General features: G+C 57.7%; 1 protein-coding gene across 17 annotated transcripts in view; it reads right to left on the bottom strand.

The window, feature by feature from the left end:
- The window catches only part of CACNA1G (calcium voltage-gated channel subunit alpha1 G), a 150,107-nt gene extending 145,922 nt beyond the window's left edge, over positions 1-4,185 (bottom strand). For 7 of the 17 annotated variants that reach the window (XM_069799154.1, XM_069799162.1, XM_069799156.1 and 4 more), the window contains exon 1: positions 3,421-4,182. In XM_069799154.1, coding sequence (XP_069655255.1) covers positions 3,421-3,662 — 242 coding nt within the window. In that variant the 5' untranslated portion in view covers positions 3,663-4,182. Of the gene's footprint in view, positions 1-3,420 lie in introns of all 17 variants that reach the window. The other 10 variants (XM_069799166.1, XM_069799167.1, XM_069799165.1 and 7 more) reach the window with 3 other exon arrangements.
- Between the last annotated feature and the right edge of the window lie 10,582 nt (positions 4,186-14,767).

Here is a 14,767-nt window from a genome sequence, read left to right as displayed (position 1 = left end):
TTCTCCCCCCTCCCCTCAGAAATGCCAGCTTCTCCTCTCACTGCCTTGCCAGCACGCACACCAGGGCACCCCGCCTGTCACCGCAGCCCTTCCCAACCCTGAGTCCGTGGGTCCTTCGCTGTGACCATTTAACACGTCCCACCCATGCTCCTGCTCCTTCCCTTTCGACCCAGGTGGTCCTCACCCGGGGCAGAGCCTTTCATCCCAGAGCCAACGGGAACATGCGGGTGGGAAACCAGGCTCATGCCTCCTGGGTCCTTGCAGCACCCAGAGAGGTTTTTGCTCAAAGACCACGATGGAGTGGCGGGGGAGGACAGCTTGGCAGGGCTGATACAGTTTTAGGGTTAAAAACCCAAGACTTCATGTGCTGGAGTATTTCTGGATCAGGACAAGCTTCATGACCTCTTTCTAGTCCTAAGGGAGAGGAGGAGGGGGAGAGCAGCACAGGTCCACCCGACTCTGCTCCAGACAGCAAGGGAGAAGCCTCCCTGGCCCAGGCAGAGGATGCTCTGACTGGAAACACAGTAGAAAAGACCAACAAACCACCTTGACAGGACTTTGCGTCCTTGCTGGACACTTGGCACATCAACCGCCACGCTCCCCCTAAGCCCGCGTCCCAGCCTTGGCTACCACAGTCACACAAGCTTCCTGAACAGGGATGGAGAGGAGCATCCCAGGAGCTCCAGCTGCATCCCAGGGGCACAAGCTGCCCTTCCCGGGGCAGGCGAGGGAGCTGCGGGTGCAGAAGCAGCTCCAGCACCTCCTCCCGACACCTCGTCAGCAGCAAAGTTTATCAGCCAGATTAACACACCGCAGACCCGCCTTGCCAAGCCAGCAAGCCGTGCACCTCCACAGGCACAGCTCAAACAAGAGCCTTCCCATCCAATTTCTTCATGGGCAGCCAGCCTCATGCATGGAAAGGTAAAAACCACCCAAGAGAGCGGCAGAAGCCAGTGAAAGCCCCAAACCCCCAGGGACCGGGGCAGGATTCACCAGCCACGTGAGCCCAAGCGCTGTCACTCCTCTCCAGGGCAGCTGGTGGCAACAAAGACTTTCCAGCGACGTGATTATATGGTTTTAGCACCAGAGCATGATTCCTAGAAGATTACGGCCTGAGAAGGGCCACTTTACTGGCCCACCACACTAAAGGGAAAAAATAGAAGTAATAAATATAAACAAGCAATGGCTCAGCTCTGGCACTCAGGCTGCAGAGAGCCAAAGGGACAAGCAAGATGCTGCTCTGCTGAACGGCCCAGCGAGCGATGGGACGCAGTGTGGGTGCCAAGCTGGCCACTGCCTTCCTTTCATCTGCAGGCTGAACTGCTTTTTTTGTGTTGTTTTTAAATAAACTCCCCCAATTCTGGGTCAGTGACCCTGAAAACAAGAAGCCGCATGCAGACACACGACTCGGAGACCCACAGCATCGTCCCCTGTGGCCCCAGGGGCTCCCAGCAAGCGCCTTTCTGTGTCAGTAATGAGTGAAAAATTAGCGACAAGGAAAATCCCAGCTTGCAGGGCTGCACCTAGTGTTCATCCCCTGCTCACAGCAGAGCTTGCAGGTGCCCACAATACCACTAATTTTCCAAGGACAAAAGTTAATCTGCTTGTATGTGCAGCCACAGAGGAGAATACGCATTTCAAGCCATTATCGGGGTGGGGGATTTTACTGAAAACAACTAAGAACATGCAGGTGTTAACACCTGCTTCAAAACAGCATCATTAGGAAGGAACATGAAAAAAAAAAAAAAAAGACTTGAAAACATATTTAAGCCAGCAATCATAAATTAATATTAGTCATAGTAGGCAACAAGAACACACTGACTTGCAGCCTGTCGTTAGTATTTCTTCCCAAAACAGAAGGCTTCACAAAGTTGCAAGATTTCCTAAGATGCTTAAATAAATGCAGCTTTGAACTGTTCAGCTGGTGTGAAAGAGATTTGGGGGGAAACTGCCAGGAGTATTCATGACTGGGAAAAGAAATCTTGTTTTTCCCCTCCTGGGGGACATTTTAGGAAAGAAGGCAGCCTGTTTATCAGATAAATTATTGCTGAAGCTCAAGTAAAACAACATTCGCAACTCTGGCAGACCCTCGCCACTCTTCCTGGGCACACCGACCTCAGCCAAAATGTAATTCCTAACAGTTCCCGCACACCAGGAGCGGAGGAGGACTCGCACAGGATATTCTGGCCCTCTACACCATGTAACATGTCCTCCCTGCTACCACACAGCCTCTCCCACTCCAGATGTGCGTTTGCTGCCCATACATACTCGCCTGCCTTTTGCACAGGCAGAGCGGCTCGGACCCGGTAACTTGCCGCTCAGCCGGGCAGCGGCTGCCTCTCCCACACCAGCCCCTACTGGAAGCCACATCGCTTCGCTTTATTTCATTTCGGGTTTTTGTTTCTGCAAACAATAAATGGAACTGGAGTTTGGGGATGGTAAAACACTTGCAATGCTACAAACAGTGTGCTGGTTGCAACTCAACTCCAGGGGAGGCTTTAAAGGCACCGAGACCATGGCAAGAAGCAATTTTTCTATTGTCTTTTCTATTTCTTTTTTTTTTTTTTTTTCCCCTCTTCTTTTGAAAGCTTAAACTTGACTAAAGCCGCTCAGACACAGAGCCTGTGCTGGAGCAGACAGGGAGTCTGGAAGGAGACCAGACACCTTTGTGGGGTCACGGCTCACCCCAGGACCTGGCAAGCAGCAGCCCTTGGCTGATGCACGGCCCGGGGACCGTAATCCCCGCTTGGCCCGGACCCCTCCAAGCAAGGAGCATCCCCCAGGACACTGCAGAGAGCGGGCCCTTCAGCCGGCCTCGCATGCCGTGAATTATTTAGGGACCCTAGAGCCGGGCGGCAAACCAAACCCCCAGCACCACCGCCTCCCCCCAGATTGCACCCCCCTTAAAGCCTTCTGGGAAGGGACCCGGGAGCCTAAAACTGGTGAGAAACGGGGTCAGGGAGGAGAATGGTTCTGCAAGGGGGGGGGAGGCTGGGGTTCGGCTCCCTCGGTGTGCCGGGGGGAGCGGGGACACGGGAGGCCGGCCGATCCCCGGGGCTGGAAGGGCCGCCCGGGGCTCCCGCTCCGACTCCTGGTGAAGCGGCGCGGCGGAGCCCACGGGAACCGGCGCATCGCGGCGGGGCAGCCGGGAGGGGGGAGCCCCGCACCCCGGCGGGGAGCACCGAGCCCCCTCCAACAGCTCGGAAAACTTCCCGGCCGGGCAGTGGGGAGGAGGGAGAGCACCGCCCGGGTTCCCCCCCCGCCCCAAACCCGGGGGAACGAAGGGTGATGGGTCCCCCCAAACCCCGGCTCCTTCCCCATCACCCAGCGGGCTCCAGCCGGGAGATGCCCGCCGCTCCGGGGGTAGAAGGGGGGGGGGCCGCGGGGCTTACCTCGCCGCCGAGCACCTGCAAAGGATACGGGTTACAGACCAGCCGGAGGCACCAGCTCCGCGGCCGGCTCTCCTGGCTCAGGTAGAAGAAGACGACGGGGGCCAACGCCGGGTAGGGCAGCGCCTCCGCCTCCGAATCACCGCTGCCCGCCTCCCTGTCCCCCGGCCCCGGGCGGCCCCCGGCCCCGGACAGGTCATTAAGGCGGATGAAAGTCTTGGCTCTGCCCGGCTCCGGCTCCTCCTCGGCTGCTCGCGGTCCATCCTCGTCCATCCTCCGGCCGGCGGCCCCGGGGGGCGGGGGGGGAGCCGGGACGACACGGGGCGAGCCGGGGGAGGGGGGGCGCCTAACGAGGCGCGGCCATGGCGGGGCCGGGGGGCTGGGGGCTGCGGCGGGGCGGCTTCAGCGCCGGGGTGGCATGGCCGGGCGAGCCGCTGCCTCGCCCCCCGCCGGGGCCGGGGCCGGGCCGCCCCCCTCGCCCTGCCCTGCCGTCTGCGGGCTCCGTAGCTCCTCCTCGCCGTGCCTCCGGGGGCCCGAGCCGGGCGAGCCGCGGGCAAGGGGAAGGCGGCGGCGGGGCGGCCCCCCGCTGCCGGTGCTGGCCCCCACCCGCGGGGCGGGCCGCCTTAGCGGCTCTGCCTGCCCCCTCCGCGCCCCCCCAACATCTGCCCGGGCCGGGGCGGGGCGGGGGGGTGCTGCCCGGGGCCGGCCGGGCGGAGGATGCTCCCGCGGGCGGCCGCGCCGAGCCGAGCGCTCCGCACAGCTGGATCCCTCACTCCAACTTCAAGTCCCGGCTCCTCCTCCCCCCGCCGCCAATGGGGGCTCGTTCCCGGCCCCTCCGCGTTTTCCCATTGGCTGTCGCCGCTGTCCGTCCGGGGAGCACAGCTGGACGGGCAGGCACGGTCCCCCGGGCTGGACGGGGCGCACCCGGCAGGGGGTCGGGGCCGGTCACCCCTTGCCGGGGAGGGGGGGGAAGGAGGACCTGCAGCGCCGAGCGCTGGAGACGGGGCTGCGGGGAAGCCCTGCGCTGCGTTCGGCAGAGGCAGCCCCCGCTGGGACCCACTGCAGCACCGGGAGAGGGGGAAGCCGGTGAACGGCAAGGGGGGAGGAGGGGAAAATGGTGGGGCGGGGGAGATGATGGGGCAGGGGGAGACCGACCCGGCTCGGCCCCTCCTGCCGGAGGGCAGGAGCCCCAGGCGAGGGAGGCCCACGGGCGCCAAGGTACCGAGGGCAGCGGGAGCCGGTACCGGGAAGGAAGGCGTACGCCAGCTGCAGCCCCCGGTAGCTCGGGATTCAGCGCCCCCCCCGCGAGCGCCGCGGCTCCGCTCCTCGCTGCTACGCCGGCGAGTCCTGCCCGAGATCCTCGCCCAGCTGCAGGGCACCGGGCGGCTTCCCCCCGCCGTGTCCCCCACCGCTTGCGAGCGGAGACAGCGCTGCTGGGCTCGGCGAATGTGCCCGCCTCCCCCCCCCAGCCCGCAGCTCTTTGCGAGGGGCCACCCCGCCTGGAGCAGGTCGCCCCTGGGCTGGGCAGGGGGCACGATCCCGGCCAGCGGGGCCGCGAGTGGGAAGGGGGGGGGGGGGTGGGAGAAGGACACACGACCCGCCACCCCCCCAACCGTGGGAGCAGCGGGTACCCCCGGTCCCCCCCGCTCGGAAGACGCGGCCGGAGCTCCCTCTGCCGGTGCAACTCCGGGCCGCGACGGGAACCGGCCCCGACGGCGGGGACCTCGCCGCAAGCATCCCCCGGGGCTGGGGGGGGCGGGGAACGGGGATAGGACACGGTCCCGAGCCAGGGGCACGCCACGCTGGGTGCTCCCCGCCACGGCGCAAGCCAGGGACCTTCTTTCAGCAGGGCCAGAGGAAAGGATTTTCTGCAGGCATCGCTCATTTTGAGCACAGACATCCCCACAGGCTGAGCCAAGGCCCTGTTTTTAAAGGCTTAAGATTTCTTGCCACTTTAGAAACAGCTTTCTCACCTTTCCGCGGTAGCCTCCCACATCATATATATATATATGTATATGAGCATCCCCTTCCCAAGAGCTCCAGCTAGCTCAAAATCACCTGCAAGAGCAATAGGAAGATGCTCTTGTCTGACCCAAAATGCCTTCTCTGGGCTGAATCCTGCTGGCCTGGGAGCACACTTGATCTTGGATTCACAGCCTGTGCTGTCCAACCTGAGACAAATCACATGGCTGTTGGCAAAACTTCAAGGCCAGCCAGGCTCTGCTGCAGAACTGTGAGAGACCGTGCCCAGGCAGAGGAGAAGATACAAACCCCACAGCCCCACCACGCATGGCCAGGAGACCCTCCTGCAAGCCCAGGAGGACGCAAGTGTGACGGCACGTGGCGCACGTGACACCAGACGAGCGGAGAGCCCACCACACAGATGCTAAGGACAGCGACTCCCATTTCTTTCCCAGGTTTCTGAGTGATTTCCCCCCTCTGGATGCAGCATCTGTACTCATGGAGAGGGCAAAGCTCGGCTAGTTCTTCGGCCTCTCTCCACTCCTGCCAAAGCAAGCAGACATACCAACACGCCAGGAGCTCCCTCGCTTCCCCAGCAAAGGCTCCTGCGGTGGGAGACACCCCAGCCTTTGCTCCCCTGGCAGAGCACAGCCCAGTAGCCCGACAGCTCGGCTGTTGTACAAATGCAATTCACGGAAAGGTCCACAAACACATTTGCATGTGCAAGGTGCAGTCTTAGATCAAGCAATTTCCTCGCTACATATGTACAGCCTGGCCACAGCTGCTTTTGATCTGATTCTCTTTGTATCCTGATAATGTACAGAGAGCCTTTGTGTGTCGGTCTGTTTATTTAAATGGATTTGGAGCAAACATTTTTTTAAAAGCTGAAGCTTTGAGCCTCTAAGTGGGTTACCAGATTATATGCTGTCTCCATTTTAATTACATTTGGCTCGTTTTGTTTATTGCATACATTTTTGAGAATTATGCTCATCGTGAGAATTGAAAACATTTTGCTTTAGAAGATACCTGCCCTATAAAGGGATCCAACGTCACACAGGAGACGCGATGCAAACCTTCCCATCTCAAAGAGCGCTCTCCCTCCAACTAAAACAGGGAAAGAAGAAAGGCTCAACAGAGCCCTATATCCTCTAAGTTTAAAATGAAGCACCTGAACATCAGGAGGATCAAGCCAGCACCACCAGTCTAGCAGGATTTTAGCATCAGCAAACACAGATAGGATGATGCTCTTGCTAGGGAAGAGTGATCTTGGTTGTGGATCTCAGAGGGATGAGAGCACGGAGCCTGTCACGGCCTGGCTGGGGTGTTTGTCATTCCCCGTCTCAGCTGGCAGCGGAGCAGAGGGAGCATCCAGAGCTTTGCTGTCTCACCTCGGGTGGGCAAAGTTAAACCAGGAGCACCCCGGCGCTACCCCAGCCCAGGGCATCTCCCCAGGGAGCCTTTCCCACCTGCCTAGGGTAAACCAGGAATTTGTCCTCCTGAAACACATGGGGGGGTGGCTTTGGGATGGAAGTGGAGGGATCAGTCGAGGAGAGGGAACACAGCTCTGGCCTGGAGCCTTGGTGAGAAGGATGGAAAGCAGCAGAACGTAATCCCAGATACCAGAGCTGCACGTTTAGGGATTGGGGATGTAAATGAGAAGAAATTTTAATACAGTGTAAGAAACTAATGAGGTCACATTCACCTCCACGCACAGTCCTGGCCTCCTAATTATACCAAAGATAGCACAGGAGAGAGGGATGGGGGTGAGCCAGGGACAGCTGGGTGGCAGCAGGAATTTTAGGGCTGTGGTGGTTTTGGAGGGGTGAGAGGGAGGGGGGTCATGCACTGCAACATCAGTTACGCCTCCAACAGCAGATGCGATACCCCCTAAATTACTCAGCAGACCCCCGGCAGCGACAGGAGCTGTGCCACCCGAGGGACGAGGAAGAAGAAGAGGAAGCAGCGCTGCTTTCATCCCAGCACAGCCCTCTTGCTCTCCTCTTCCCCCCTGCAGCAGAGCTGCCCCCCACCATTTCAGGACACTTTCAGGGGAGCACAACCCTGCACTCTCTTTCTTAGTGGTACTTCTAGGAAAAGCATCATGAGCAATGTTTCACGTCAGCGAGGAAGCTTTAGCCGAGCCGATGCTCACCAAAGACGGTTCTTGCGTGGTAATGGGATTTGGAGTCGGCTGTACAGGAGCTGCACTGAGCTGTAATGGGAAAAGCCTACATCTGTAACCATTTTAGCAGGAGGCGGATTGAAGACAGCCTCAACGGAGAGGCTCCAATCCGATGGGAACTAGTCGCTATTTGTTTTGCTGTTGACATACAGCTGCAGTAGCTGTGGGTGATTTTAATAAGATGGGATAATATTTCTATCAGTTCTGGGAGCTATAGATTGAACCCATATAGGCATCTGGCTTAGGGCTGAGTGATAAATCGCAACAAGATCCAAAGCTCTTCTCATGCCTTGGAACGGGAGAGAAAACACATATTTCATTTCGGATGTCACAGTTTGAGGGCAGAGCAGGCCTCCCACGACCAATTTACAGACTCAAGTGTTGTTGAAGAGCACTTTGATGGCACCAGGCCCACTCTATCCCTGCTCCCCCACCCCACCAGTGACACTCAGTGTCGTGGGGCCAGAGCCCTTGCCATGCATGGGGGCTCCTGGCTGCCCCCATCAGTGAATTAACCTCCCGAGAAACGCCGTTCACTGTATTTCAGCTGACACAGCTATAGCAGAGACACCAGAGACCCCCCTGCCCACCCCTGCTTCCCTCTGCCCCTGCCTCTTCCCACCAAACCCAGCCCCACGCAGCCCTTGCTCCCTCTCCAGTGTCCCCCCTGCTCCCCCCAGCCTTAGCACAGCCCCCCAGGCTGCTCCCATCCTTCAGTGCCCACAGCTGGAAGAGCCCCAGACTAATGATTTTAGCAATTTGCTTCTTAGGACAGCAGCTAACGACCTGGGAGGAGCAGGAGACCAGCCTCAGGTTCGACACAGCACAAGATAATGGCTTAACCCTGCATAACCCCGTCCAAACAGCTGCTTTTCTCCAAGAGCTTATTTTGCTAATTCCCTTTCTCATCACCCAGGCAGTTTCTTGCCCTCCTCAGTTATCCCGTTGGTGCCACAGCCATGGCCTTCACCCCGAGCATCTCAGGACTTCCCAGTCTGGTGCTGCATCCCCAAATCCCAGGGCTGGGTACTGGCACTGGGAGCCACTGTGGAGGGTTTGGGAGAAGCAATTGCTTAATGAAACCAACTGCTAGAGGCTACAAGCAGGGCTTCATCTTTTATTTTTTTCCTCTTTAATGAATGTTTTTATTGTCTCTCTCAATCTTTATTAAGTGAAGAGCCAGACAAGTAGTTGGAGGGAAAATATACTACGGCACGAAGCACAACCACTGTGCAGAGGGGATGTACGCGACCAGCACAAGCCGTTTGGTGTGCAGAAAGGAATTAATAATTTAGGCTGGGGAATGCTTATTTTTGGCTGATGACCAGCACCTTCCTACATGATCAATGTTTGCACCTTGACTTTTTGGTACACAATCAATCCATGCCTGAGTACAGCCCAAGTTTTGGGAACTGCTACATCTGCAAGGGCTGAGCCGCCCGGGGCTGTAGCACCAGTGCAGCTGATCCTCCTGACTTGGCAAGAGCTGAGCCCATGTTTCAGCTCTGGGGCTCAGAATACAATTTATAGTAAAAATGTAATTTATAATAAAAATCTGTCTGCTCTCCCATCCTTAAAAAAATTTCTTTTTCCTTAACAACTGCTATTACCTCCAGAAGACATTGAGAGGGGAGGGAATTGTCCTTTCCAGACTATCTTGGTCGGGCAGATTGGGTGTTTTAGTGGCCAGATCCTGGCTCTGACCTTCAAAAGGTGCAAAGGTCCATCAGCCCCACAAAGACAGCTCCCCCAGATGGGACGCAGGGACCCAGCGCCACACTGGATGTTGACCCTACCCAGTACCCTCTTGAATTTACCATGGCTCTGACTGGAGCCTGTCCTTGTCCCCGTGCCCGGCCAAGCAGCCACGAGGCTTCGCACCAAAGGCTGCAGCATTGCAGCAAAGGACTCAGATGGGCTCTACGTCTCTCTGAAGTGTTAGTGCAAAATCAAGCACAGTTTAAGGGAGAGGCAGCCTTCAGAAAGGGGGAAAACAAAAAAATCCTCAACCGAAATCCAGCCTTCTGCTGCTTGATCAAGGCAGCTCCCCATCTGATGCACTTGGGAGGCTTTGCCTTGTTCTTCCCTCTGGTGCCGAGACCCAGCCCCGCTCCTGGCTCGCTCTCGCCACTGCCCTGGAGACCCGACTCTGTAGGATGAGATTTTGGGCAAGCAAGGCCTGCCCCGATGCCCAGCCTCACCCCACCAAGCACACACAGAGGGATTTTGGAGCAGGTCTCCCCACCCCAGTGCTGCCCTGGGAGCCCCTCTCCTGAGTGGGAACCGCTCTGCTGCTCTGGAGGCTGGAGCACATATCCCCAAGCCTCCAACCGTCCCTCAACCCCCTCCAAATCTGCATTTCTTGCCTTTTCTCCCAGGCTGGCAAAAAGCCTCCCTTTCCAATACCCTTCTCTCCCCATCCCCCCTGCATCACTTTCAGCTTTCATCTGGTTCCCATGCAGCGCGAGCGCGGGGCGCGAGCAGCACGCCAGCACCGCTGCTATCAGCGGCTCCCACTCTAATTGAATCTTCAAATCTTGTCTGACAGGAAGAGACAAGAGGGAAATGAGACGCTTGTTGCCGGGCCCTGGATCCCCAAGCAACACTGCTGCTGCGAGCTCGGCCGAGCACCGGGATGCTGGTGAGCATCGCGTGGTGCTCCACAGCATGCCCGCCTTGGTCCCCAGCACTGCTACAAGCACTTCCAGCATCCCAGGGAGCTCAGGAAGGCATCGCCACAGCTCAGGATGGCTCCAGGAAGGAAGGGCACAAGGTGCCAAAAAAACAACAAAGCTGAGAGATCAGGCAAGGGGAAGAGCAGAGCCACACAAACACCCGGATCGCAGCAGGCAGAGGATGGGCTGCGGAGCACAGCCCTGGGCTTGGCAGGGATCAGGGCACCAAGACCTTCCTTACAGCATGCACAATTTCGCAAGGAAAGAGAAACCTTCTGAGCAACGGCAGCACATCAACAAGTCACCCCACTGCCCCCCCCCCAAGCGACTCCAGGCTCAAGAAAAGCCAACCCCCTTATCTCCATCCAGGAACCCACGGCAGCCACAGCCACCCAAGGGCATCTCCACCTCCCCTGCCCCAGCACAAAGTGCACAACAGCAACAAAAGGTCTCAACAGGACAATTCTCATTTGGGTTCTTACCTGCGCACTCAGGAGCTCCAGCCAGAGGACATCTTCACACCAGAGCTGCTGCACCAGCACCCTCAAACAACCTTCTGCCCCGGGGGCCTGGCAGGGAGGGGAAGGCAGGAGCTGGAGCAGTGATTGGCACCTGCTGAACAAGCACTAATTAAGAACAGGTGGACATGGGAGGAGGAGGGGGCATGGAGAGGACGGCAGCTCTTGGTGCTGCTGGTGGCCAGGTGTGAGCAAACCACGTCTTGGTCCATATAAAAAGGATTCACTAAAATTTGCCCTAGTAAAGGTTTTCCAGCCGCCTCTCCTGGAGTACAGCGACCAGGCTGCGACAGCCTCATGTTGTGGAGGTCAAACTCATTAAACCCCCTTGCAAAGGCTGTGCTGCTGTGGGGAGGGGGGGTCACCATCCCACCCCAAAGAGGTTGATGCTGTCCCCCAGCCCCGGGTGGCAGGTCTGGGGGGGCACTGCACCCTCCGCACCCCTTCCCCTGTCCCAGAACAGCAGCTTCCCCTGCCAGCTGGAGAGAAAATGACCCAAATGATCTTAAAATAAATGAATATTAAATGAGTACATGGCACCGATGGCAAGGACTGACTGACATGGCATAAATGCCTCCTGTTTTCCCAAGGAGCGATGAATAGCAGCGAGGGCAGAGGGAGGGAGAAACAGCCTTTGGGGGACCAGGAGGAGAGGGGTCAGGATGGGAGGGAGAGCAGGGCTTTAACCTGGGGTCTGCAGAGGGAGGGCAGACGCTGCCAAGCCAGCGGGATGCTGGGTCACGAGCAAGAGCTCGTGCCCTCCGTCCCACCGAGCGCAGCGGGACTCAGGCGGGAGCTCACCGGCGAGCACTGCCCTGAGCTGGCAGCTGCCGGCTGGGATGGCTGGGATGGCTGGGATGGCTGCCCTTCCTCCGGGGAGGGGGCTCTGCCCCCGTGGGCAAGCTTGGCCATGAGTTGGGGGCACCCCTGAGTGCTGCCTTCTGCACCCCAAACTTCGCTCCTATGCTGCTTAAGCCCCTCAATCATTATTCGTATTCCAGCTCGCCCCCAACAACCTTTGATGAGGAAGGGGCCTTTTTTCTCCCTTTTCCTTTTTTTTCTTAAGGCCTCTGTTGGGAAATCTTTGTAATTAATGGCCCTTTAAAGTAAAATATAATTAAAAATAATGTGGAGCACACCAAAGCCTGCTGGCAGCTTGCAATGTGGGTGGGTGATGGGGAGCAGGGCAGCCGGGTGGCTGCAGGTGCTACAGACCTGCCACAGCGGTGCTCGGGCTGGGGTGGGCAGGTACCCACTGGGGTGGGCTCATCCCGGCCTCGTTTAGCCCTAAAGCAATTTCTAAGTCACCAAGAGCACCAGGCTTCTCTGTCACACCCGTGGGGACACAGGGATGCATTTCATCCTCACGCTCCCATAGGAGACGGGGTGCGGGTGGCCCTGCCAGGAGGAGATGCTGAACACAAAGTGCTGGGGCAGAGGGAGACCCGATCCCACCCGACTGCTGGTGGGGCTGCGATGGGTCAGTCCACACCCAGGGGAGCCTTCTGGGATAGAAAAGTCTGATTTTCACACTCTTAGAAAGCCAGGGAGGGAGAAATGGCTTGCTGAGCCCCCGCTGAAGCCCGTGCTCCCAGATCACCCTCTTGCAGGAGCCGGAGCATCGCAGAAGCGTGCAAATGAGGACTGGCTCATTTAAATTTAATGCTGATGAGGAGATCTTCCTCCTCTTTCCAGCAGAGAGCAGATGTTCTTGTTTCACACAGGCAAAGTGTCTCTAAATCACTTCCCCAGCAGTGAGGTGGACGGTGATGTCATTGTTTATAGGTTCTTAGTTATTATTTCATAGACAAACCTAACATTTTTCCCTTTTAAAGATACATAGGGATGGATTCTGGGTTTCTGCCACTGAAAATATCCTGGCAGTCCTGTCGTTAGCCTCCTTCCAAGATTCAGGCTGCTTTCCTCACAGCACATAATTAAAACAGCACTTTGAATTTTCAGCAGCTTGCAACATCTTCATGATATACGGGAACCCAGGCAACAGCTCGCTGTCGAGCCCAGCCCCGCCAAGAGACAGCACCCAGCGAGCCGTGCCGGCGAGCCCGCGCGCGAGCAAGGCGTGCGCACGTGGACGTGCAAGATGCGGGCGAGGGATGTGGCGTGAGAGGTGGTAGAGGAGCACGGCGGCTCCGGCGAGCCTCGGGTGCGAGCCATGTGCCGGCTGCTCCGTGTGGTCCCCGCCGGCTCCAGCAGCTCCTCGCCGTGCCGCTGGGGAGGTGTCGGTGGCACTTGGGGTGCTTTTAGCCAGTTCAACATCTTTTAGCTAAATCACACGGCCTGTCTGTGGTCTTTCTCTGGCAGGAATCATCATTACCTTAACAAATCCCCAGGCAACACGAACACCTTGCCGCTGGGGTTTTAACGTGGCCGGTGGCACCACAGGCTGCGAGGGTCATCGCTTGAACAGGGTGAAGAGCGGGGGTTTGGGGCTGCCCAGCCCTCGTGAGCACACACGGCCGGAGCCACACAGGGCAGAAACGAGATTCACGGGTGCAGGAGATGCCAGATCCGACAGGTCACGGCTGCCAGCGTGGGAGAAGGGCAGAGCTGGCAGGGATCTGGCTGCCCTGCGGGGTGCAGGGAGCCCAGGGAACGAGTGCGGAGCTGGAGAGGGGAGCGCAGTGCTGTGAAGCCCCATAACACCAGGGGAGCCCGGTGCCAGCCCCATGCCACCGCTCGTGCTCTGCACGCTGGTACCAGCCCAATGTGTCCCCATCCTCCCTTTTCTCAGGGCACCGAGTGGGTTCGGCGATTGCAAGGCAGCCTTTGAGCAGCTCGCAGCTCCAGCCTTTCCCATGGGGGCTCCCCAAGGAAAAGCCCAAGCCCCCACAGCACACAAAGGTGGGGGTGAGGGACCAGCAGCTGCCCCACACTGACCTCCCAGCAGCCCCACAGCAAAGCGCAGGGCACCGGCAGGATCAAAGCCTGTTCCCTGCCTCTGCTTTCCTGCTGCTCCCACAATGCCAGAGCTGACATCTTCAAGAAGCCTCGCTCTGCCTTAAAACGTTCATAATGGTACAAAAGGCAGTTTGGGAGTTGTTTCGGTGGGAAGCCTGGACCCAGCTGTAGCCCAAACAGCTTCATCTCCCCCGAGACAGACCTGGGCAAGCCCCGGCACACTGGACCTGGCCGTGACGTTCGGTCACCCCCAGCACGACAAGTCCCAAGACCTGCTCTGAGAGCCACTCTCCCAAAGTGCTCGGGTCCAGCTAGCTTGTGGCAGACCCAGCTCATCCTCACAGGTAGCAGCCACCACCCAAAAAATCACCTGCCGCTTCCTCCCACCATGTCCCCAGCCCCTTTCACCATCCAAGTCCCTGGCTGTGACAGCCCTGACCTGGTCCCAGCAAGAACCAGTGATACTTCATCTTGTGTCCAACCTCATGTGCATCCCCACTCGAGCGGCAGCACAGCAGGAATACAATCCCGGCTTTATTTCAGCCCAAACCAGGCTCAGTTCAGCCCTTGCCCTCCAAGACCCAAATGTCAGACGTCTCCCGCCCCCAGAGCTGCCCCTGCCCTTCTCCTGCACCAGTTCTCACCCATACTGGTAGGACTGGAGCAGCTCCCACCCACAGCACTACTGGAGCAGGCACACAGCACTTGCACGCACGGAGAACCCGGCAATGAAAGGGAACATATTAGTGCTCCCCTAACCAGTGGAGGGGAGTTAATGATATCAAACTGGTTTGTTGTTGTTGGTTTTGATTATAATTTTTTTTTAAGGTCTGGCTTCTATCTGTCATTACCGTTATATTGCATAACTGGGGAGAAATCTGAATGAAGTTAATACCCGCGGAGTGTGGTACAGAATATTCATGTACTGGGAACCAGAACGAGGCAAATGTGAATCTTTATTACCAGTGGAGGTTGTTAAATATTTATATTTTCTGTTTGAGACACGCTGTGACACATGAAACTCAATTAGAATATAACTAAAAATCATGCTAAATTATAGATAAAAGGCAACAAATGCAGGGGAGCCATCTGAGCTCTCCCATGCACAGCCCTGGGGGACAA

This window comes from Haliaeetus albicilla, chromosome 12 (genome assembly GCF_947461875.1).
Source record: "Haliaeetus albicilla chromosome 12, bHalAlb1.1, whole genome shotgun sequence".
NCBI classification, from domain to species: Eukaryota; Metazoa; Chordata; class Aves; order Accipitriformes; family Accipitridae; genus Haliaeetus; species Haliaeetus albicilla.
This window is presented reverse-complemented; position numbering and strand designations above follow the sequence as displayed.